The sequence below is a fragment of the Adiantum capillus-veneris genome, chromosome 18 (assembly GCF_014529385.1).
Source record: "Adiantum capillus-veneris isolate H3 chromosome 18, ASM1452938v2, whole genome shotgun sequence".
Lineage (NCBI taxonomy): Eukaryota > Viridiplantae > Streptophyta > Polypodiopsida > Polypodiales > Pteridaceae > Adiantum > Adiantum capillus-veneris.
The window spans coordinates 147618911-147643148 of record NC_140948.1 but is presented as its reverse complement, the minus strand read 5'-3'; the positions used below and the strand labels follow the sequence as shown (position 1 = coordinate 147643148).

At 46.0% G+C, this 24238-nt stretch overlaps 2 protein-coding genes and 1 pseudogene across 2 annotated transcripts; 2 read left to right on the top strand and 1 right to left on the bottom strand.

Annotated features, from left to right (window-relative positions):
- Positions 1 to 2451: 2451 nt before the first annotated feature.
- On the top strand, positions 2452 to 3030 carry LOC147436601 (uncharacterized). The gene has a single exon (XM_086488193.1). The coding sequence runs from the start codon at positions 2452 to 2454 to the stop codon at positions 3028 to 3030; it is 579 nt and encodes a 192-aa protein (XP_086344319.1).
- Positions 3031 to 3162: 132 nt separating this feature from the next.
- On the top strand, positions 3163 to 4101 carry LOC147436600 (uncharacterized). Its single transcript, XM_086488191.1, has one exon. The coding sequence runs from the start codon at positions 3163 to 3165 to the stop codon at positions 4099 to 4101; it is 939 nt and encodes a 312-aa protein (XP_086344317.1).
- Positions 4102 to 8027: 3926 nt separating this feature from the next.
- On the bottom strand, positions 8028 to 8627 carry LOC147436599 (uncharacterized; annotated as a pseudogene).
- Positions 8628 to 24238: the final 15611 nt, after the last annotated feature.

The window sequence follows — 24238 nt, the reverse complement described above, 5'->3', positions numbered from 1 at the left end:
ATCCTAACCCTTGTTCTCGATCATTCTCCCACACTAAATGATCAGTTTAATATGAGAAAATGAGATGGGTTGGTTAGATATTTGATTTTATGACATTTACCTCTCTCTTGAAATCATATTTGTCCTCGACTATAAGGTAGAAGAGATAAAGGCTTAGTAACTAGTCAATTTTGCTTAGCGGGTAGAGGATCCCTTTTACCCTACGACATCTTTCCAAGATGGATGACTAATCCATTTGGTTATTGGGAGACATAGCTGCCGCAAGAATGTCAGCTCGTTAGTCCATTTCATTCTCCCAAGTAGAGTGACAAATTCTACTTGGTGTTTGAGAGACGTCGTCATCACAAACATGATTCTATGCATGCATACTAAAACATTTATGCACAATGGAAATTGTTCATTCAAAAGAAATTTGTACATTTTCTTACTCTAATGTGGCATTATAAATTGCAGGGATTTAATATTTACGTGATCACTTAAAATTTATTGTGATCATAATGTGTATTATCACAATCACATAATCACAAAAAAGCTGATAAGTGGTGATTTGGAAACCCACCAAAACGCCACCGAGGTATGTGTTTTTTGTGATAAGCATACTCAAAAACTTTGTGAACCTTAAACTAGGGCTGCCACGAAATGAAAAAATGCAAGCGGGCTTACCAAATTGGACAATTTATATAGGTTAAGGAAAAGTCGCGTGAATTTTTAACGTGATTGCGGATTTTGAAATGTGATCACTCAACATTATTAACATGTTCACATATTTGTGATCAGGTTAACGAAATCCTTGATTGTAAGCATTGACAAGGTTCATACTATCCTTAAGCTGTATTCCTTGCATCCATCTAGCATCTTCAAAAGGATAATTTTTGAACTTAATAAGATATGGGCGGATAATCTTAACTTGTCATAGTACCTTACCTTCATGCTGGAGGATAGCTTCAGGTTGTAGTAGCTCTTCTTGGTCTTCGATTTCGAGAGGGCCTTCAATAACTGGTTCACTTAGTGGCTCTCCTTTGCAGGGCTTAAGAAGGCTCACATGAAAGGAATTGTGTATGAGCCAATGGTTGGGCAACTTGAGATGATAAGACATCTCATTGATGAGCTTCAAGAGCTCGAAAGGACCATAGTATCTTTTTGCTAACTTAGCATAATACTTTTGATGGCCCCAAGGATTTTTGCCCGTCGTTTTTCTCAATCAAGCCTTGGGAAATTTAAGTAAGACCCAATCATTTTCTTTGAATGTTAAGGCCCTTCTATGCTTGTCAGCATCAACTTTTTTCCTTTTTTGAGAGATGGATATAGCCTCCTTAATCTTTTGAAAATATTATTGTAGGTTACGACTATACTCATCGACAGAGCGAATATCTTCCCATGTACTTGAAGTAGCAAGGGATTATTAGGTCTTCCCTCAATTATTTCAAAAGGTGCTTTTCCCGTAGAAGTATGTACAATATTATTGTATGCATACTCTACAAGAGGTAACTGCTTTTCCCATTGTGAGCGTTGATCTACTTCGATAACATAAGTCTTTAGTAAATCGACTATCGTAAGATTGGCTATCTCACTTTGGCCATCCGTTTGTGCTTGATAGACTGCAGAGAAATTCAATCTTGTTTGTTTATTTTCAGAGAGACCTTTCCAAAAATTATTGGTCATTGTAGGATCTCTATCTAACACGATGGATGTTGGTAATCCATGGTGTTTGAAAATCTAAGATATGAAGAGAGTTTCCACTTGGTGTGCCTTAATAGTCTTTTTGACAAGAATGAAGTGTGCTTGCTTGTTAAACCTATTGACTATTGTCCATATTCTCGTTGTGAGCGGGATAGAAACACACACAACGCCTCTATAATCAACCAACACACACTCTTCAAATAATACACACACTATGGGGCACCACTCGGCTTACACAACCCACCTGACTGAGATAGGGAACACACCAATGGAGTGAGAGGAGAGAGACTATCCATCTGCCTACTCAACACAAAGACACACACACACACACACACACACCCAAAAAAACTCAGCTCAAAAGAAGAAGATTTTTGATGTTTAGATACAATTGAGCTTGGGCCAACATTAATGGGGCAAATAGCTCACATAATATGGATGAAATATACCAGATACAATCACAAATTGGAGTAGAGTCTTCACTCACAGGAGAAACTTACACAACCAAAAAAACAAAGAAAAGTGAGAAATTTGAAAAAATGGACAGTGCCATTGCGTCTGGAATAGCCAAAAACCCTAGTCTACAATATCAAAGTGCTCAAATCCAGCCTCGGATGAGCAATTTATGGTTAAAACAAGCTCCAAAAACAGCAAAAACTAAGTTGTGGCTGTTTCTCCTCCTCTCTCCACATATTTTCTGGTTTTTTCTCAGGGTTTTTCAGTGTACAGCCTATTCTTAAGGGTACCCGGTGGAACACTCTTTATGGGCAGGTAATGGGTAACCGGGCTATGCAAAAGGAGACCCTCATCTTTCAAGCTCGCTATCTTTGCAATCCCCCGTTTGAGAAGGAAAAGGAGCTAGACCTATTGAGGATCCTTGAAAATCGAGTGGATGAGCAGGCGGGAAAATATGGAGGAGAAACGGCCGAGTTGGAACTCAAACTGGACGCCCACATAGGGGCGTTATTGGCCGATCGGTTTAAGGATACCTGGGCCTACCTGCTTCCAGACGAGCAGTGGTATGAGTATAAAAATCAAAGGTGGGATAGTCTGCCCGGATGGGCTTATGAGATGCTAAATAAGATAGAGGAGGAGATGAAGGGAATGGGGGCTGCGTTCACACGACCCCAAAGGAACAAAATGAGCTCCCAAAATCTTCTTAAATCACTAGAGGAGCACCTACCCCGGCTCCTTAAGCGGGCCAGGACGGTTGATTCAGGGCTCCCCTTTCTCAATGGAGTCCTTGTACCTCACGAGTCAAGGCCTTTGTTACACCCACCCAGTCCCTTGTGGGTGTGCACGAGCTATGCGGGAATTGAGCTGGATATGTGTACACCAATGAGCCCCATCTAGAAAAGCTTCCTCCTTACCCTGATGGATGGAGACATCCTTGTTGAAGAAAAGAACTTGCTGCTCTTTTGAGATGTTACTCGACAACCGAGTAATGCCGAGAGGGTAATTGTGGAGGCTAAAGGGAGGCTCGCTATGTCGGTTAAGGCTGGTGTCCACTCTCTCTATACGGACAACTGGAGGTGGCCCGACGTGGACCGATCTAGTGGGGGAAGGAGACGTTTCCTCTTTATACAGACACCCAGAACGGTTACACGCCGCAGTCCCTTTCTTATTGAAAGGCTCAAGGGGGACGCCAACGGGCTAGTTAAGTGGGCCTTGGGAATGCCACCCAACAAGATCCGAATAGGTCATAGTGTGGAAACCCTTAACGAGTTAACTGGAGGCGGGGCGGACTGCTCAGGGTTTATCGAGTGGGTGACAAAAAAAGTTAGATATGACCCAGGGGCCGAAATACCACTAGGAGCAAAGAAGGTGCCAATTCCCGGGTCTCTCTACGAGGATTATATCCTCTATGTGGATGGGAATGGGATAGAACCGATCCCATTTAACCAATTTGCGAATGCGCTAGATGATGTTATAAGGTCGCAAGGATATCGCGACGTTGTTATTAGGAGGAGATCTATAGGGAGAGTAGTTCAAGGGCTAAGGCTGGGTCATGGGGAACCCATAAGGAAGAACAAAATAACGGGTTTGATGCGATACCTAATGAAAACTGATCCTTGGCCGGGGTTTAAGGAGGGCAAGGAAGGATGGGAACGAGGAGGCTGTGAGATAGTTGACCATGTTGAAGGCGTGGACGATGTCGATAGTGTCGATAGTGCCAATCTGTTATCTAGCAGGGAATACGTAGATGGAAAGGAGGATGAGGCCAAGGCGGAAGGTACCCTTCCATACAAACTAGGAGAGCCAATCCAGGAGGAAGGGCTGGCCGTGGAAGCTAAGGAGGGCGAGCCTCTGCCTAATCTAACCCCCCCAGAAGTAGAGAAGACCCTTGAATTCTTAGGACAGTATCTAGAGCTTAGAGAGGCTTATAGAATAAAGGAAGTATGGACGGAGGACCAGATGGTTTAGTGAGCACTGTCGAGCATTAAGGTAAGGGAAGGTCTAAAGGAACAGGTGGGGGGGCTCTATCTGCAGGCAGAGAAAGCCCCCACGCAAACCAGTTACGGGCTGCTGTCCTTATTGCCTAGTACTACCTTGGTCGGCCTGCCTTATTCTCTATCGGGCCAGTTGGGCTGTGGGTTATCGAGGTTGGCAGCCACCCCCTCTCGATACGAAGAGCTCGTTAATCTTCTCAATGAGGAGAGCAAGGCTATCACCAGCACATGTTACCTACTCTTTCGCCGATTTAGCCCCGAAAATAGTGCCTATTTTAACCGTAAATGTCCCGTGCAACACGTCTTTGCCACCTCATATGCAGAGCTTTTTAGTTACTCGCGACTCGTGTCGAAGAACGGCTTTGGTGCAGCCACCCTAGCCAACCTAAGACGCAACAGTAAGAGGGTCATTCGACGGGTTATCGACTAGATAGTTCTCCCCAATGAGCTTACCTTGGAGGAGATTGACATGGTGGCATGCCACACGGGCATCTATGCGGGCCTCATGGGCCAGACTAAGGCACCTAACACGTGGGAGGCGTACCAGTCCGGGTCCTTTTGGTCCTTTGTTATGAACAAGTGGGGAGACGAGTGCCCCAAGCCCCTCCTTAAATGAATACTCTATTCCGGCAATATGGGATCAGCTTGACTAGTCAGACGGGTGCCATCTCATCGAGCATTAAGGAAGCACACCATACGTCCCTATCTAATGACCTCATTGGATTTCAAAGAAAGGTCTTGGGGCACCCCATACTACAAGAACTAGCCCTTTTCCACAATATGGTGGGTTCAAGGAGCCTAGTCTATCTTCCCTACCAGACGAAGCCATAGTACGGAAGGCCTGAGGAGGAGTCTCTACCTGGAAAAACATGCAGCCTATACTACAATGGGTTGCTTACATCTCGTATACTTGCCTCCCATGAAGTCCTTCTTCTTATGCATATAGTTTCTCACTTGAAGAATATCGCCTGGGGATCCCCGTAAGCCTAGAAAACGACGGATTGGTCTACCTTACTCGACGTTCTTGCTGTCTTTCTACCCTTCACTCGCTGGACGCTTTGCTCAGACAAACCAGCTTGCGATTTCTAGGGCTCGAAATCCCATTAGAACGCAAAGCCTAACTCACCCCCCAAGTATCTTGAAACCCTTAAGGGTATTGAAAATATCGACACTATCGACCTCCCCCCCTCTCTAACAACCTTATATTCACATTTTAGTATGGGCTTAAAAGTACCAGACGGAACGCCACCTTCTTTACTCACTGTTGTCTTTCTCTTCTATTCGTACCTCATCCAGAACAGCCCTAGACCACACCGAGCACCACCTACTATCACGTGGGTTCATCGTCCTCAACCCTACCTTGGTCGTCTTGTTCAATCAATTAATGGAGGGATCTCTAATATGGTTTCTTTCTTTCAATCAATGGTCCAGCTCTTTGGGTTACTTGACGTCTTTAAGTATATTATGCACTAGACCGCTATCAACGCTGTCCATCAAATGCTTGCTGTCCTAAATGAAGTTAGTAAGACTCATAAAGGTGGGCCTGCCTCCCTTAGTGATACAGAGCACCAGAACCTCATCACTGAGGTGGGTAACAAGGTGTGGACCCGGGTAGTAAGTCGCCCGGATGTTGCACCCGTTGAATGGTGGGCCAGACAAGCTGTCCCTGAGGGCCTTATCACACTCTTTAAATGGACCTCCGTTCCGGTTGTCACATCCTATAAACGGGCTTCGGGTGATAATAGTCGTCTGCCACTCGGGAAAGGACCCGCCAGCTTGCTGTTTAGGGTATGTGGAGCTTCCTTCTTCCCGCATGCCTTGCTATCATATCCGCGCATCTATTTGTCCGGGAGGTTGAGTTCGTTAAAGTCGCTAGTGAAGACGACTATTATTCCGATGCGCCTGACCACTCAGGGTGTATCGTGAAACCAGTTATGTTTGGTGGTGGTAAACTGAGATTTTCCATACCGTATAACCCCTTAATTATCATTGTTTCTCAGTTTCTCATAGGTGTTACGGTCTTCCAATTGGTCAGCTTCCTCATCCTCCTCTTGTCTTATCAAAGGTTTATCAACCTTTTGATAAACCTGTGGGGCCCTCATCCTAATACCTATAGCCTCCTCTTGACTTATGTTACTCTCTAATCTATAATGATAGTCTACACTTATGATCTATACCTATACACATAACCCTACTCATGCTGAGGAGGTCCTGTCGGGGGAAAAGGGGATTGTGGGCTTATATCAGTCCCTTTTCCAAGTGTCCTCCTGGCGGAGGCCCCGGCACCTTCATACTCAGAGTCTCTCTTGTCCTCCCTCCCCCTTTTGTATTGTAACCATATAATGGGGGTGGTAAAAGACAAACGATCGCTTATGAATGATAAAATTTCTCTCAAATGGGCACCTAGATTTCCCAAAGAGGACGCTCTGAGGAGGCAATCCTTGAGGTATATAGCAATGCACTCTTGGGTGCGCTCGCATCTTGTTGAAATGGCCTCCGCCCATCTCGCATTAACGACAACATACGTAGCCTATAGGCAGTGGTGTGACCTTACTTGCATGCCCAAGGTCCCTATCCAGGCCTTCAATAGGGCTCTTACATACCGACCTATTTCAGAATGGCCCACCGTTTCTAGAAATCAAACGGCTAAAGGTAGCATCTATCTAAACCTCACCCTGCGTAGCTGGGCAGATGCGATGCCCTCCCCTGAGGAGGGTAGCCAGCGGGTGTCGGCTGGACAACGGCTGGTCGTCCTCCGAGATCTCTCTGCTAGACGGACGGTCTGCACCGCTTGAGAAAAGGGGGTTTGCAAAGTTAAGGGGAGGGGCAGAGGGTGTAGTAGAGCCACTCGACAGCCACCCTAGACTGTCAAAGAATCGTACACTCCTTGAGGGTCCGCCGACGCTACCTCTTGGAGCGCTATTGGCCGTGCTACCACCTGGTGTCATAAATCATAGAAATGCAGAGCCACCGGAGCTATTAGTTTCAGAGCTCTATGAACCAAACCAAAGACAATGTTTAGAGGGTTCGAAGAGGTAGTATCCTCCCTAGACCTTTGAGCCATACGCTGGTGAAGATCCTTTGCGAGGTTATCGCGCGTTTTTCCTTTGTTCATTCAACCTCCTTCTGGCCGGATGACTAGCTTATCATATTAAAAGAGAACAACCACCCGCTGGTTAGATACAGGTGGCTCGGCTTAGATGGGCATAGCTGCCGCCCGGTGGTGGGATACAGGCAACTATTGGGAGTTAGCCGACATCCGCAACTTTGTCGATTTCCAAACCGCTGAGGTTCACCACCGGGAGACTCTAACAAGGTCCTTATCCCCATCCCGTTGGGCATGGAGTGCCCCACTTGATGTAGACCCCATTTCTGTTACTGTTATTGTCCCTGAAGGCTCCTCCTCCGTTTATAGGCAGGCAGGGGTTAGCTATAACCCTGGCTCTGACTCCATTCCACTTAAGTGCTTTATTATTGCTTTGCATCGAATATGGCCAACGTCGGCTCTTGTGCAGGCCCCCGGATGGTTTGAATGATGGTGGAACAGAAGCGTGCCTCGACCAGCGCGCTCGAGAACGAAAAGCACTTGGGCAATCATCCACGAGGGCAATTCAATTGCCTTGATCAAACGTCACTTTTGCAAATAGGGGCATTATTATTGATCGTCCTACTTGTACTTTTTTTGGTATACCTATTCTACGACAGTCAGGTGCGAGGCACACCTGAGGTGGTTGTCTCCACCTCTGACGATGGAACGCCTAGCGGGCGCGCAATATATCTAACTAAAGGCCAGTTTAGGAAAGAATGTGATCGTGAAAAGGGTAGGGAGAAGCCCGCAGAGCAATTACTAAGAACTGCCCCCCCTACAAGGACGTTCCAAACTCCTAACTACGTTGCACTTTATGAATTCATTGGTGTACACATATCTAGCTCAATTCCCGCATAGCTTGTGTATACCCACAAGGAACTGGGTGGGTGTAACAGCAGCCCTGACTCATGAGGGCTGAGGACTCCGTTGTGAAAGGGGGGCCCTGAATCAACCATCCTTGCCCGCTTAAGGAGCCGGCATAGGCGCTCCTGTACTGATTCAAGAAGATGTTGGGAGCTCATTCTCTTCCTTTGGGGTCGTGTGAACGCGGACCCCATTCCCTTCATCTCCTCCTCTATCTTATTTAGCATCTCGTAAGCCCATCCGGGCGGACTATCCCACCTTTGATTTTTATACTCATACCACTGCTCGTCTGGAAGCAGGTAGGCCCAGGTATCCTTAAATCAATCGGCCAGTAACGCCGCTATGTGGGCGTTACTGGATGCCCCTATGTGGGCATCCACTTCGAGGTCCAACTCGGCCGTTTGTCCTCCATATTCGCCCACGTGCTCATCCACTCATTTTTCAAGGATCTTCAATAGGCCGAGCTCCTTTTCCTTCTCAAAGGGGGGATCACAAAGATAGCGAGCTTGAAAGATGAGGGTCTCCTTTTGCATAGCCCGGTTACCCATTACCTGCCCGTAAAGAGTGTTCCACCGGGTACCCTTAAGAATAGGCTCTCTAACCTCAGCTACGTAGCCCTCCTCGGCGGGCTAGAAAGGATACGGGAACACGCCTATCCAGTAAGGGGGGGCCTCTTATAGAGCTGACGGCCCTCTCCCAAGATGGTTATTCTCCCGTTGGAAAAATACTCTACACAGGCGCCTGCTAAACACAAACTGCCCTTCATAGGTTTCTCCCAGAGGGGAATCCCCCGCCCCCAAAGATGAAGGCCACCCAAGGGAGTCCTTTCCTGTATAAAGGAACCATCATTCCCAAGGTAGTTTCCAATTGCGCATGCAACAAAGGGATCGTCCACACCTATAAGGCCAATTCCATGAGGGATCAAATCCACATCTGGCCCTATAGATCCTCTGGGATGTGGTTCCCTTACCCCGCAATCTCCTAGTAAATCCTCTCTGATCACCCTCTGTTCTTTCTCCACCAAGAGACGTTGTTTCCCTTCTGGAAAAATAGGTGGCACCCACAATTCAAAAGTTCACAGATCAACTCAAACTCTAAATACGACAATGGGATCAAGCATTGATCTAGTGGCTCCCCCTCTGTTCTATCAACCATTAGTTATCTACCTCCACTTGCGGTTATGCCCGATTAATGAAATCCCATGCAGAAGGCAGCTGAAAAATGGATGGGCACGATCTTCCCATGCCGCTTAGGATCGCGTTGCCAAGCCCTCCTTTCTGCGTCTGGGATTTTTATGTATCGTAGGATCATGACCTCTTGGTCCCCTCAACACTGTTTGCAACTGGGAAAATCATTGGGGTAACCAGGTATCTTTCAAGGATCTGGGCTTGTTGGATTATCTCGGGTGCTTTGAGGTCAGGGGGGTCAAACTGGTCATAGGCCTCTGCTACGCCTCAAAGGCAGAACGTCTTCGTAGCTTTAGACCCCTGGTTAGGAATAAGGCTAACCTTGAACATTTTTTCGGTAGTCTGAGGCCCCTCAAACTTGCCGTACTTGCCCACCAAAGGTATGTGGTAGGTCTTACCGCTTGCAAGGTAAAGGGTCATCTTGTACCATCTTATTTCAGACGATTGCAAGGGAAGTAGCACCGTTTTGAGCGAGTGGGAAATAAAAGATTATGCAAAACAGCTCAGGTTAGATGAACCTAATGGCCAACGAACCACCTCAAAATCCATTCTTAAGGGATATTTCATTGCACTGGTTGCACTCTTTAAGCCGTAGTAACCAATTACTATTATTACCTCGCCCTTCTGTAGTCTAAGAGAAACCTCATCAAATCAATCTATTGGCATATATTATCCACCTCCTTTTAAGGGATCCACCGGGGTGGGTATTCATAAAGCGCAGCGTAGTTAGGAGTTGGCAACGTCCTTCTAGGGGGGCAGTTCTTAGTAATTTCTATGCGGGCTTCTCCCTACCCTTTCGATGATCCCGTTCTCTCCTAAACTGGCCTTTAGTTAGATATATTGCGCGCCCGCTAGGCGTTCCATCGTCAGGGGAGGAGACAGCCACCCCAGGTGTGCCTCGCACCTGACTGTTGTACAATAGGTAGACTAGAAAAAGTACAAGTAGGACAATCAATAATAATGCCCCTATTTGCAAAAGTGCCATCTGATCAAGGCAATTGAATTTCCCCGTGTGGATTATTGCCCAGGTGCTTTTCGTTCTAGGGTCCGTTGGTCGGGGCGCGCTTCCATTCCACCATCGTTCAAACCATCTGGGGGCCTCCGCAAGAGCCGATGCTGGCCATATTCGACGCAAAGCAATAATAAAGTGCTTAAGTGGAATGGAGTCGGAGTTAGGGTTATAGCTACCCCCAGCCTACCTATAAACGGAGGCGGAGACGTCAGGGCCAATAAAAGTAACAAAAATGGGGTCTACATCAAGTGGGGCACTCCATGCCCGACGGGATGGGGATAAGGGCCTTGTTAGAGGCTCCCGGTGGTGAGCCTCAGTGGTTTGGAAATCGAAAAAGTTGGATGGCGGCTGGTCGTCCTCTGAGATCTCTCTGCTAGACGGACGGTCTGCACCGCTTGAGAAAAGGGGGTCGGCAAAGTTAAGGGGAGGGGCAGAGGGTGTAGTAGAGCCACTCGATAGCCCCCTAGGCTGTCAAAGGATCCTGCACTCCTTGAGGGTCCGCCGGCGCTACCGCTTGGAGCATTATTGGCCGTGCTACCACTTGGTGTCATAAATCGCAAAAAGACAGAGCCACCGAAGCTATTAGTTTCAGAGCTCTATGAACCCAAACCAAAGCCAATGTTTAGAGGGTTCGAAGAGGTATTATCCTCCCTAGACCTTTGAGCCATACTCTAGTGAAGATCCTTTGCGAGGTTATCGCACATTTTTCCGTCGTTCATTCAACCTCCTTCTAGTCGGTGACCAGCTTATCATATTAAAAGAGAACAACCACCCGCTGGTTAGATACGGGTGGCTCGGCTTAGATGGGCATAGCTACCACCCGGTGGTGGGATAGAGGCAGCTATTGGGAGTTAGTAGACACCCTCTGGCTACCCTCCTCAGGGGACGGCGCCACATCTACCCAGCTACGTAGGGTGAGGTTTAGATAGATGATACCTTTAGCCATTCGCTTTCTAGGAACGGTGGGCCATTCTGAAATAGGTCGGTATGTAAGAGCCCTATTGAAGGCCTCAATAGGGACCTTGGGCATGCCAGTAAGGTCACACCACTGGCTATAGGCCGCGTACGCTGTCTTTAATGTGAGCTGGGTGGAGGCGATTTCAACAAGATGTTGACGCACCCAGGAGTGCATTGCTATATACCTCAAGGATTGCCTCCTCAGAGCATCCTCATTGGGCAATCTAGGTGCCCATTTGAGAGCAATTTTATCATTCATAAGGGACCCTTTGTCTTTTACCACCCCCTTTATATGGTTACAATACAAAAGGGGGAGGGACGACAAGAGAGACTCTGAGTATGAAGGCGTTGGGCCTCCGCCAGGAGGACACTTGGAAAAGGGGTTGGTATAAGCCCACAATCCCCTTTTCCCCCGACAGGACCCTCCCCAGCATGAGTAGGGTTATGTGTATAGGTATAGATCATAAGTGTAAACTATCATTATAGATTAGAGAGTAACATAAGTCAAGAGGAGGCTATAGGTATTAGGGTGAGGTCCCCACAGGTTTATCAAAAGGTTGATAAGACAAGAGGAGGATGAGGAAGCTGACCGATTGGAAGACCGTAACACCTATGAGAAACTGAGCAACAATGAGAATTAAGGGGTTATAAGGTATGGAAAAGCTCAATTTACCACCACCAAACATAACTCGTTTCACGATACGCCCTGAGTGGTTATGCGGGTCGGAATAATAGTCGTCGTCACTAGCGACTTTAACGAACTCAACCTCCCAGACAAATAGATGCGCGGATATGATAGCAAGGCATGCAGGTAGAAGGAAGCTCCACATACCCTAAAGAGCGAGCTGGCGGGTCCTTTCTCGAGTGGCAGACACCTCCGCCTTCTTATCACCCGAAGCCCATTTATAGGACGCGACACGGAATGGGGGCCCATTTAAAGAGCCTAATAAGGCCCTTCGGGACATCTTGTGTGGCCCACCATTCAACGGGTGCAACATCCGGGCGACTTACAAACTGGGTCCACACCTTGTTACCCACCTCAATGATGAGCTTCTGGCACTCTTTACCACTAAGGGAGGCGGGCCCACCTTTATGAGTCTTACTAAATTCGTTTAGGATAGCAAGCATTTGATGGACAGCGCTGATAGCGGCCTGGTCCATAATATACTTAAAGACGCTGAGTAACCCAAACAGCTAGACCATTGACTGAAAGAAAGAAACCATATTAGAGATCCCTCCATTCATTTATTGAACAAGACAACCAAGGTAGGGTTGGGGACGATGAACCCACGTGATAGTAGCTAGTGCTCGGTGTGGTCTAAGGATGTTCTGGATGAGGCACAAATAGAAGAGAAAGACAACAGCGAGTAAAGAAGGTGGCGTTCCGTCTGGTACCTTTAAGCCCATACAAAAAGGTGAATATAATGTTGTTAGAGAGGGGGGGAGGTCGATAGTGTCAATGGTTTCAATAACCTTAGGGTTTCAAGATACTTGGGGGGTGAGTAAGGCTTTGCGTTCTAATGGTATTTAGAGCCCTAGAAAGCGCAAGCTGGTTTGTCTGAGCAAAGCCTCCAGCGAGTGAAGGGCAAAAAGATAGCAGGAACTTCGAGTAAGGTAGACCAACCTGTTGTTTTCTGCCCACTGAACCATCTGGTCCTCCGTCCATACCTCCTTTCTCCTATAGGCCTCTCTAAGCTCTGGATACAGTCCTAAGAATTCAAGGGTCTTCTCCACTTCTAGGGGGGTTAGATTAGGCAGAGGCTCGCCCTCCTTAGCTTCCATGGCCGGTCCTTCCTCCTGGATTGGCTCTCCTAGGTTGGATGGAAGGGTCCCTCTTTTTGTGGGGGCCCGGGGCCACGGGAAAGTCGACCCTAACAGCGCTCTTGGAGTACATACTAGGGGAGAGGTGCGAGAGCCTGGACGTGATCCATATAGTAAATCGATTTGACCTGACACTTGTTGAAGGAAAGAATTTGTTGCTCTTCCCAGATGTTACTCAACAACCGAGTAATGTGGCTGACAACATATTAAAAAGGTTGCTCTCCAACGAGAGGGTAATTGTGGAGGCTAAAGGGAGGCCCGCTATGTTGGTTAAGGCTGGTGCCCACTCTCTCTTTACGGCCAACTGGAGGTAGCCCATCGTGGACCAATCTAGCAGGGGGAGGAGACGCTTCCTCTTTATAGTGACACACAAGACGGTTGAACGCCACAATCCCTTTCTTATTGAAAGGCTCAAGGGGGATGCCAGCGGGCTAGTTAAGTGGGCCTTGGGAATGCCACCCGACAAGACCCGGATAGGTCATAGTGTGGAAGCCGTTAACGCGTTAACTGGAGGTGGGGCGGACTGCTCAGGGCTTATCGAGTGGGTGACATAAAAAGTTAGATATGACCTAGGGGCGGAAATACCACTAGGATGAAAGAAGGTGCCAATTCCCGGGTCTCTCTACGAGGAGTATATCCTCTATGTGGATGTGAATGGGATAGAACCGATCCCATATAACCAATTTGGGGATGCGCTAGACGATGTTATAAGGTCGCAACAATATCCCGATGTTGTTATTAGGAGGAGATCTATAGGGAGAGTAGTGCAAAGGCTTAGGCTGGGTCATGGGGAACCCATAAGTAAGAACAAAATAATGGGTTTGATGCGGTACTTGATGAAAACTGATCCTTGGCCGGGGTTTAAGGAGGACAAGGAAGGATGGGAACGAGGAGGCTGCGAGATAGTTGACCACGTTGAAGGCGTGGACGATGTTGATAGGGAATACGTAGATAGTGTCGATTGTGTCGATGTTGATAGTGTCGATAGTGTCGATCTTTTATCCAACGGGGAATACGTGGATGGTGATAGCCGACTTTCGAAAATCAAAGAAAAAAAAAAAAAAAACTTATATCTCCCCCCCCCCCCCCCCCCCCCCCCCCGCCCGACGGCCATTGGATAAAATAACACACCCCCTCTCTCTCTCTCTCATTTTCCCTACATACCTCTCTCTAATATCTTCTCTCCCTCTCTCCCAAATTTACCCCCCACTCTCATCACCCCCTCCGGCCAGGGCAAGCTTTGAGTACTTCTCGCCCCCCCGACCCCTCTCTCGTGCTCCCTCTATGTGAGCTGCATGGAAACACCCCCCCCCCCCCCCCCTTGCTTACCCTCCCCCCCCCCCCCCCCCCCCCCCCCCCCCCCCCACACACACACACAACTTTCCCCCCCAATCTCATTACCCCCTACTTGGCCCGCTAATTTTCTTCCCTAACCCCTCCCCCTTCTTCCCCACCCGCTCGCCTCAGGCCTCATTCCCTCCTCCCTTGGCCTGCTAATATATTCCCTCACTCCCACCCATTGACTTGCTCCCCCTCTCGTCCTTAAGCTACCATGAAAGACAGTAGATACTATTCCCTCTCTCTCTCACCCACACATCTCCCCTACCCCACTTCATTGCCAAACCCCCCCCCCCCCCTCCCCCTTCCTTCACTCTCTTGTCTGGCGGCCCACAAGGCAGGACCTCACCCTCTCTCTCCTCACAAACTCTCTCTCTCTCACGGGCCTATGAAGACGCCGAAAAACACTCCCTCTCTCTCCGTTATCCACACACACTCCCTCCCTTACACACCCTCTCTACCCACACACCCTATCCCTCCCTCTCCCTCTCACACTCTCTCCTTCTCTCAGCCCGAAGGCGCAGGTCTCTCTCCCTCTCTCTCTCTCTCTCCTTCTCACGGGCGCTCAGGCCGCAGTAGAATCTCTCTCTCTCTCTCTCTCTCTCCTCTCTCTCTCTCTCTCTACACCACACACACCATACACCCCGCCCTCTCTTCCTTTGGCGTTGTGCACGAGCCCGCAACAGAAACTCTCTCTCTCTCTCTCCCTCCCGGGTACTCAGGCCGCAGTAGACCGTCTCTCTCTCTCCACACACCATATCCACACACACACACACACACACGACACACCCATGCTCTCTCTCTGCCCCATCTCTCCCCCCCCCCATTTGCCTCGCGTAGTTTAGCAGGAAGCCGGCTGTCAACCATCGACGAAAAACAAAAACAAATTATATATATATATATATTGTATACATTAATAATAAGCCCCCCATTCCCATGCACGTTTACGCGCACACACATACATATACATACACACACATCCACCCTCATGCACCAATACATACACACACACACACACACGCATATACGCACCGCATCACAAACAAAAAGAGAAAAAAACCAAAGGTTTACGACTTCGACATTGACGAATAAAGAAGAAGGATCCAAAGCACACGCCGCTAACAATAAAAAGAGAAAATGCACTGAAGGCATGCCCCGGCCGACCCCGAAAAGAAGTACGCTCGACATCGACGCACCGACAGCACACCATTCACCGGCAACACGCAACCACAATGCCATTCCAGTAATTTATAGGTTATTCTCATCATTATCTTCAGTTTTTACTCGAGCCATTGTAAATTCCCTTTTTTTTTGTAAATATCCGCTCTCTAGGTAATGGTCACAAAGGCCCACCTAGAGATTCCCTTCTTTTAATAACCTCCCAAAACAAAGCAAGGGTCAACCACACCGGGCCCACCACTTGATTTGTCTCCCCAATTAAGATTACCCTAACCACACTAGGATTACCATAATCCAAGTAGCCAATACCTATAAATTGGCACTGAGAGGTCACTATCACGGGGGGGGGGGGGGGGGGAAATCATGAGGAGCCAAGCATTTTGTAGAGTGTAGTGGGAAGGATTGACACTATCACTATCACGGGGGGGGGGGGGGGGGGGGGGGGGGGGGGCAATTCATGAGGAGCCAAGTATTTGGTAGAGTGTAGTGGGAAGGATTGTCACCATCACGGGGAGGGGCTTTGTGTGTTGGGTTTGCCTTGGGAATTTCACCATGCGAAGGGAACCACATCCATCTCTCGACTCCAATAGTCGATGCACACACATATACACGCTCTTGGTAGTAAGTATTCACAATCATTGAGTCGTCTTACAAAACGCACCAAGTAGGTTGCACCACCTCCTCTCCCTACCTCTCTACCACCACGGCATGCCATTTTGTAAATATTGCGGAAATAATTCACCCTCACACCCCCGAGGGTTTTCATCATTTGCAAATCTGTGTGTGTGTGTGTGTGTGTGTGTGTGTGTGTGTGTGTAAGTTTGCGGTGTTCATATCATCATGGTTTGCTAGGTGGTGCCCCCTATTCACTTTACCGTGGTAGGCTCGAGGCGCGCCATTTGGCCCCCGGCGCTTTAGAGTCCGTCGAGGTTCAGGGTCCGCTTTGCGTCCGTCATTTGGTGCCCCCATTGAGGAGGGATTTTCTAAGACCCTTCAGTTTACAATGCTGAAAGTGATGCCCACTATCAATCATGGATGAATGGCTGAAGGAATTTTCTAACTGGAGGATGGAAGAAGAGGAGACGAAGGAGGCACTAGCCGCCTTCATTGAGGCGCTACAGCCAGGCTACAGTGTCGTCAACCTTCAATAGGTAAATTCTCCATCTCGTGTCGCTCGTTCTAACTATAAATCGAAAGCATCAGGTGGGAGGTTGGTGAAGTGCCTTCACTGTTGTCAACCAAGGCACACTGTCAATGAGTGCTAGCAACGAAGGCAGCGAAAGGGCTGAAGTCATCTACATCAATATTCATCGCAAAGAAGTCATTCACGTCAAGGAAGGGAAGCAAACGGTGAGACCTCTTTTCCCTAAAGAAACTACAGTCAAAGATATAACTCCAAAGTGGCCTAAAGGGGCTTCTCGAGCCAAAGACAAGGAGAAGAGAAGCCAGTCTGGAAACACATGACCCCGAAGGGAGAAGCATCTGGCCAAGCAAGTGCTTCAAGCTCAGAAAGCCGGGTTGTGCCCACTTTGTCAAGGAAGAATTCATCTGAAGCTAAGCGGCAGAAGGTCGTCTACCGATTTGCACTACGCATGCGAGTGCTGCCAATCCACTTCAACAATCCGGAAGAAGAAGTGGTAAGTAGATTCCCATGTCCTAGAGAAGAGTGTTTCGCCTACTGCTCTCACTATTTTGGGAAGCGAGTGGAGGATCTTCCTCCTCTCCCTGTACAACTTATCCTCAAGAAACTCTCTACCACGGGAGAAACCCAGTGGGCTGGGGACGAGTTGCAACTGAATGGAGTAGAATTCATGCAACACGCCGATTACGAAAATTACCTGCAACTGCTGTTAGCCAAGAGGCTGGGAGTGGTCAGACACGTCGCCATCACCCCGTACGTGTTGAGCAACGAAGGAAAGGTAGAGCCCATGAAAGGCGACGACCTCTTGTGGATGTGCCGACTCATCAACGTTGGCACGGTAAGAGTATAAGTAAGTATTCCACCCTCTGTGCATGATGGAAAACGGGCCGACGGCATTCCCGTTTAGATTCCTGCAGCATATGCATGTGAATATCTATGTAGATAGGAAAGTCTTCTACCAACAGAAGATCGTACACCTATTCGGTGCGGCGGTACTAGGAGAAATCCTCAATTCCCCGAACCCTACCATTCTCCCCATATTAGATTATCATCATTCCTTTAATGTCTCTATCTTTATCCTATTTTAACCTATCCACACACCCCTGTAAAAAGCCGCTATGAGCCGCTACTGTTAATGTAATGTTAAAAAAGAGAGAGAAAAAAAAGGGTTTGTAATTTCCTGAGTCACCACCATGGCAAGTGTTTCTTTCCCCACGTAAGATTCAGGCCCTGGTATCTTTATCGTCACCCACCACCGCCAAGCAGCTGGTTTCTTTCCTTCAGAAGGTAAGATACTTAAGCAGGTTCATTCACCTGCTATCTCAAGTGGTCCTTCCCCTACAACAACTCACCTAGAGGGATGTCTTCTCATGGATTGAAGAGAATATGTGAACCCTAGTGTGGGAAGTGATACACTCGGAGCAGTGCTAATGCAAAAGGACCCCAAAACTTCTTTCATGAACCCTATTTACTTCTCTAGTCGTGTCATGACCCCGTTAGAAAAAGGATTTACCGAAGTAGAACACATGGTTCTGGCACTAATGTTTGCTATCACAAAGTTCCGCTCCTATCTCGTTCGTAGACCCTTTGTAATCCTGAAAATGGAGGAGGTTTTCCCATATGTAATGCGACACATGGATGTCTCATCTAGGATCTCAAAGTGGTTAATTAGACTACAAGAGTTTGACTACACCATGCAAGTAGAAAACTCCACCAGGGCTAGTGTAGCGGGAATTCTCACTCATCGCCATTATGAGAAGAAGCTGAACATCAACACGGAAGCAAAGGAAGAAACACCAACGATAGAAAGTCCTAGGCTAGAGAGAGCTCACTCTCTTTTCTTTGATGGAGCATACAAGAGGACAATGGATCAGTCTGCAGGCAGGCATGGTCATTTTCCATGAACGGCAAGAAAGAGTATTCTCCATGGGGCAAAGAAATAATACAAGACGTTCCCGTAGGGGCAATCAAATTAAAAATACCCCTCTTCCAAGGTAGTGATGCTATGCCTGATGTCATCAGTTTTCTAGATAGAGGAGAATGTCCAACAAGACACACCAAAGGCCAAAAACAATGGCTGGTAAGGAAGGCTACTAGGTACCGCCTTATAGACCACCACTTGTATTGAAAGGGCAAATATCAAATTCTCAGGCGGGTGCCAACCTCCAGTGAAATCACAGAGGTAATTTCAAGTTGCCATGACGGAGTTTGCGGCGGTCATTTTGCTCTAGATATCACAAGTAGGAAGATTCTACAGGCAAGTTACTTTTGGCCTAGTTTGAACAGGGATGTACACCATTGGTGTAAAACATGCAAGGCTTGTCAAGTGGCCAGTGATCGCACGTTAATCTACGAGCCACAAACCCCTATCATCTCATATGGTCCTTTTGAGAAATGGGGAATAGATGCAATCGGTCCTTTACCAAGGGCCCAATAAGGTAAACTGTACATCATAGTGGGTGTAGACTACATGACTCGATGGGCAGAAGCAATGGCCACCACCCGTATTATAGCCCAAGAGGTGGCAAAGTTCATTTTTGAGCATATCGTTTGCCGTTTTGGCACTCCTCTTGAGATAATATCAGATAGAGGACCAGGATTCAGAGGTGATTTGGTGGGAGAACTGATGAAGAAATTAGGCATCACACGTCAGCATTCCACACCATAGTATCCACAATGCAATGGTCTAGTAGAGAAGGTAAATGGAATGATTTGCAAAATCAGCACAAAATAGGTAACCACACAGGAGACTGGGATAAACATCTCATGGCAGCTCTTTGGGCCTACAAAACAACGTTCTGAACATCACTAGGTTTCACTCCTTTCCATCTAGTTTATGGGAAGGAGGCAATTCTTCCCATTGAGGTACAAATAGCCAGCTTACGAGTTTTGGCTAGCCAGACACATCGTCCAATTGTAAACCTCCAAAACCACATCTTGGATCTGGAGAGACTCCAACTAGATAGGGAAGAAGCAATCAATCACTATGCAGCACAGGTAGAACGACGCCAGCTCACTTTCAATCAAGGGCTTAAAGAAAAGGGACTAGAAAGAGGCATGTTAGTACTGCGATACGACAACAGATTTGACATTAGGAAGGATAGAAAATTTCAAGCCAGATGGGAAGGGCCATTCATCATCAAGAAACGCTATGACAATGGTAGCTATAAGCTGATGGAAGCAGATGGGAGAATTCACAAGACTAGGGTCAATGGATGGAGACTGAAAAAATATTTTCTTAGGTTTGACCCAGAATTCGTGCTAGACATTCGAGAGGAGGGACAACCCTCTAACTCTACAGCTGAGGAAGCAGAAGAATGGCTAGAAGCATGAATGCCTCTAGCCAAAGGGAGAGGGATAATGATAGCCGACTTTCGAAAATCAAAGAAAAAAAAAACTTATTTCTCCTAAAACCAAGTATGGTTCCACAATGGTGTACAATGGCAGTATCCACAAGTAACGTACAATACCAGATGATGCGCTCAAACAAGAACCAAATGATGCATACCCATGGCAACTACAAGTGACTTCCACTTGCCAGTATATCACTCTACTCCAACTACCTGTATCTGTACCAGTAACCTGTAACCTGTAACCTATAACTTGTGAATCTGTAATCTGCAACCTCTAATCCCGAAGCTGAAGGTACTCAAAGAAGATCCTTTGTGGGGGCGCCAAAAGAATGTGAGTGGGATGGAAACACACACAACACCTTTATAATCACCCGACACACAATCTTGGAGTAATACACACACTATAGGGCACCACTCGGCTTACACAACCCACCTGACCGAGACAAGGAACACATCGATGGAGTGAGAGGAGAGAGACTATCCATTTGGCCCACTCACCATAGACACACACACACTCCCCCAAAAAACTCAACTCAAAAGAGGAATATTTTTTATGTTCAGATACAGCTGAGCTTGGGTCAACACCAATGGGGCAAATAGCTCACACAATATGGATGAAATATGCGAGATACAATCACAAATTGGAGTAGAGACTTTGCTCACAGGAGAAACTTACACAGCCAAAACAGCAAGAAACATTGAGTAATTTGGCAAAATTAACAACACCATTGCATCCGGAATAGACAAAAACCCCAGTCTACAATATCAAAGTGCTCAAATCGACCTCGGATGAGCAGTTTATGGCCAAAACAAGCTCCAAAAACAATAAAAACTGAGTTGCGGATTTTCCTCCTCCTCCTCCCGTATTGTTTATGGTTTTTTCTCAGGTTTTTCAGTGTCAACACTTCAATTTATCCCTTGGCACCTTTGGCCTTTTGATTGACCTCAAACGGACCCCGAACAAGCCAAAAAATAGCCAAGTAGTGCGTTTTTGTTACCCTTCTATATCCACCCGCACACTTGGCACTCAACTTTTCCCAATAATGCATCCCGCAATCACATGAAGTGGCCCCCAAATATAGTCCTCATGATAGTCTTTCTGCATAATCATCACAAGAAAACACTATCGTTGTGTCCTCGCTTACCACGTGCAAGTATTGACCCCATTCGACCTCCTGATGCAACTAGATGCCACTTGACGCAACTGCTTACCTCATGTCGTTGGCCTACTAATAGCTTCCTTGAGAATTTCTACGCTCTACCATCTCCTCATTATTATAGAAAAACACGTTGATACTAGTGACGATGAAAATTGATGTGTTGTGTACACGTTGTCCTACCTGTACACATATGGGCCCCACGTAACCACTTGGCTCTGGAAAATGGGCAATCCTTTATTCGATGTGCCATGCATGTGTATGTACATATGCGCAGTCACTTCTTCCAAAAATCTTAACACCATATTCCCATGGATAGACTTGGGTAATCCAAAGATAAAATGGATGGATATACTCTCTCATGGTGAGTTTGGGATCGGCAATGGCTGGAGTAATCCAGGTTGCTTCCCTCTATCATACTTGGTCTTTTAGCTTACCACACATTTTGAAACACACTCTTGTATGTCCACTTTCATGGTAGGCCAATAGAAATGAGTCTGTACTCCTTGGACAGTGGGTTGAACGTCTCTATGCCCCGCATAGGGAGGAGCATGGGATTCATACATGACTTTTTCATGGAGTGGGTAACACGTAAAATATTGCCGTGGAGAAGATAACCATCCTACAAGGTGATTGGTTCCTATTTCTTCCCCAAAGAAAGGGATCACATTATGTCTCTAAAGTCAGGGTCCGTAGCATACTCATCTATCATAGAAGATAGATCATTGTGAGTTGCTATACACACCGCATTATTGTTTGGTCGTCATGAAAGTGGATCACCACTTGATTGTGCTTACCAGCAATGTGAGAAATATGGAATTTAAATTGCAAAATAAAATTTTCCCACATCATTTGTTTGTCAGAAAGCTTGGTTTGCGTCATGAAGTACTTGAGACTTTGGTGGTCGGTTTGTAGAATAAACGGAGTCCCTAATAAGTAGTGCTTCCATGTGTTTAGCACATGTAGAACAGCTAAAATCTCTTTCTCATAAATGTCTAAGACATATTCATTTGTATTGAGCCTTCTACTCTCATATGATATGGCATGCCCTGCTTGAAGCAAGACGGCTTCAAGCAATTATCACAAGCATCACATTGGACCTCGAATGTCTTTGAAAGATCCGGAATCATGAGGAATAGTTGAGAGGTAAGCTTCTCTTTGAGTTTTTCTAAAGAATTTTGCTCTTTAGCAGTCCATAAATACTTAGCATTCTTCTTTGTTAAGTCATGTAATGGTCCTGCTATTTGAGAAAATTTTTCTATGAAGCGTCTATAGTATGCACACATACCAATAAATCTTCTTAGCTCATGTAAATTCCTTGGATTAGTCCATGCTTTTATTACCTCTAACTTTGATGGATGCATACAGATAACATCTTGGGAGATAATTTAACGTAAGTATTAAATCTCTTGAAGGAAAAATTCGCTTTTCTTTTAATTGAGAAAAAGCTTGTTCTCCCTTAACACTAGGTTGGTAATGGGACACTTTTATGTCCTGGGACACTTTTATGTCCTGTTAAGTGACCATTTTCCTTGAATTATGTGAAGAGTTTCAAAATGGATTTTGAGGTGCTATCTGTCTAGAAAGTTGTCTCATGAGCTCAAAAAAAACTCGACATTTTTATGGAATATCAATTCCATCTTAAACCTTGTCCTTGCACAACATTTCACAACCTAAATTGTGTGAAAAAACGGGTCCTGTTTTTGGCTTTTTCCAATTTTTTGCAACTATACCACTCTAGAATTCATGTTTGTGAGGTCTATAATGCTAGAGAATTATCTTTAGTAGTCCTCAGCATGTCCTGATGCTTCTAGGGAGAAATAAATGTTAAAGTTGTAAGTTATGACCAAATTACAAAAATGGTAAAATCCTGTTTTTTAGCCAATTTTAGCTCTTCTATGATTTTTTTGGTGGCTTTCATGATATCCAAATGAAATTTTGATTTTCTATGTCGCATATTGTAACATAAAGCTAATATTCCTTGAGTTTGGGGCACCTAATACCCTATTTTGCATAGTAGACAACGATGGTTGATTTTTTCAATTATAGAAGAAAACGAAACATTCTAGTATATCAAGTATAGCTTTTTCAATATTGTTAGTTTCTTGTGACAACTACATGCATTTTGTAGGTAGTAACCATATCTAGTCATAAGGATCAAATTTGGCTAGATATTGAATAGTTTTTATGGGATTCTACAACTCATAATGTTGAACCCAGTTTTTTCATGTTTGCTGTATTTAGCACTTCATCTTTGTCCCCAAGATTCCCCTTGGTGAGAGATGTATTATTCTTTTGACATGCTCCATGGCTCCTTATGAACCTAAAGGAAAATAGGGAACTAAGAAAACATGCATATATTATATGAATTGAGCGTGGCTATAGAAACTTTGATGATAGGTTTGCAGAATGGTAAACATTCAACTTTTTTGTACCTATTTTTTTTGGCAAAACAAAAAATAGTGAGTGAAAAGCAATCATATGTTCTGATCACCAACCCATTGAAGTTAACTAGGAAATTCATCTCAAGTCCTTAAAAAATCTCTAATCTTATTTTTATCCAACAAAACATAAGAAATGACAGTTTTGTTGGAAATGTACTGGTCCATCAACTTTGGAGGCTTGGTGTGACCAAAAGATGAGAAATTTTACAAGTTTCTTATTTTTTCCATGTGTAGTAGTCCTTAAACTATAACCTCATGAAAGGATTTTACAAAATGAGTGGATCTACTATGGTTTTGGAGGTTTTTTTCAAAACCCTGAAAGGACACTTTTATGTCCTGTTAGGTTACCAACCTAGTGTTAATGCTTTAAAAATCACTTGGAGATGTTTCATATGTTCCTCCAAAGACTTGGAGTAGATGATGATATCATCAAAAAACACTCCACTGAATTTGCGGTAGGGTCTAATGATTTTCTCCATTAGACAAGTTAAGCCAAAAGGCATGACTAGATATTCATAAAGGCCAAGCGTTGTACGAAACGGGGTCTTTAGGATATCTTCATCCTATTTG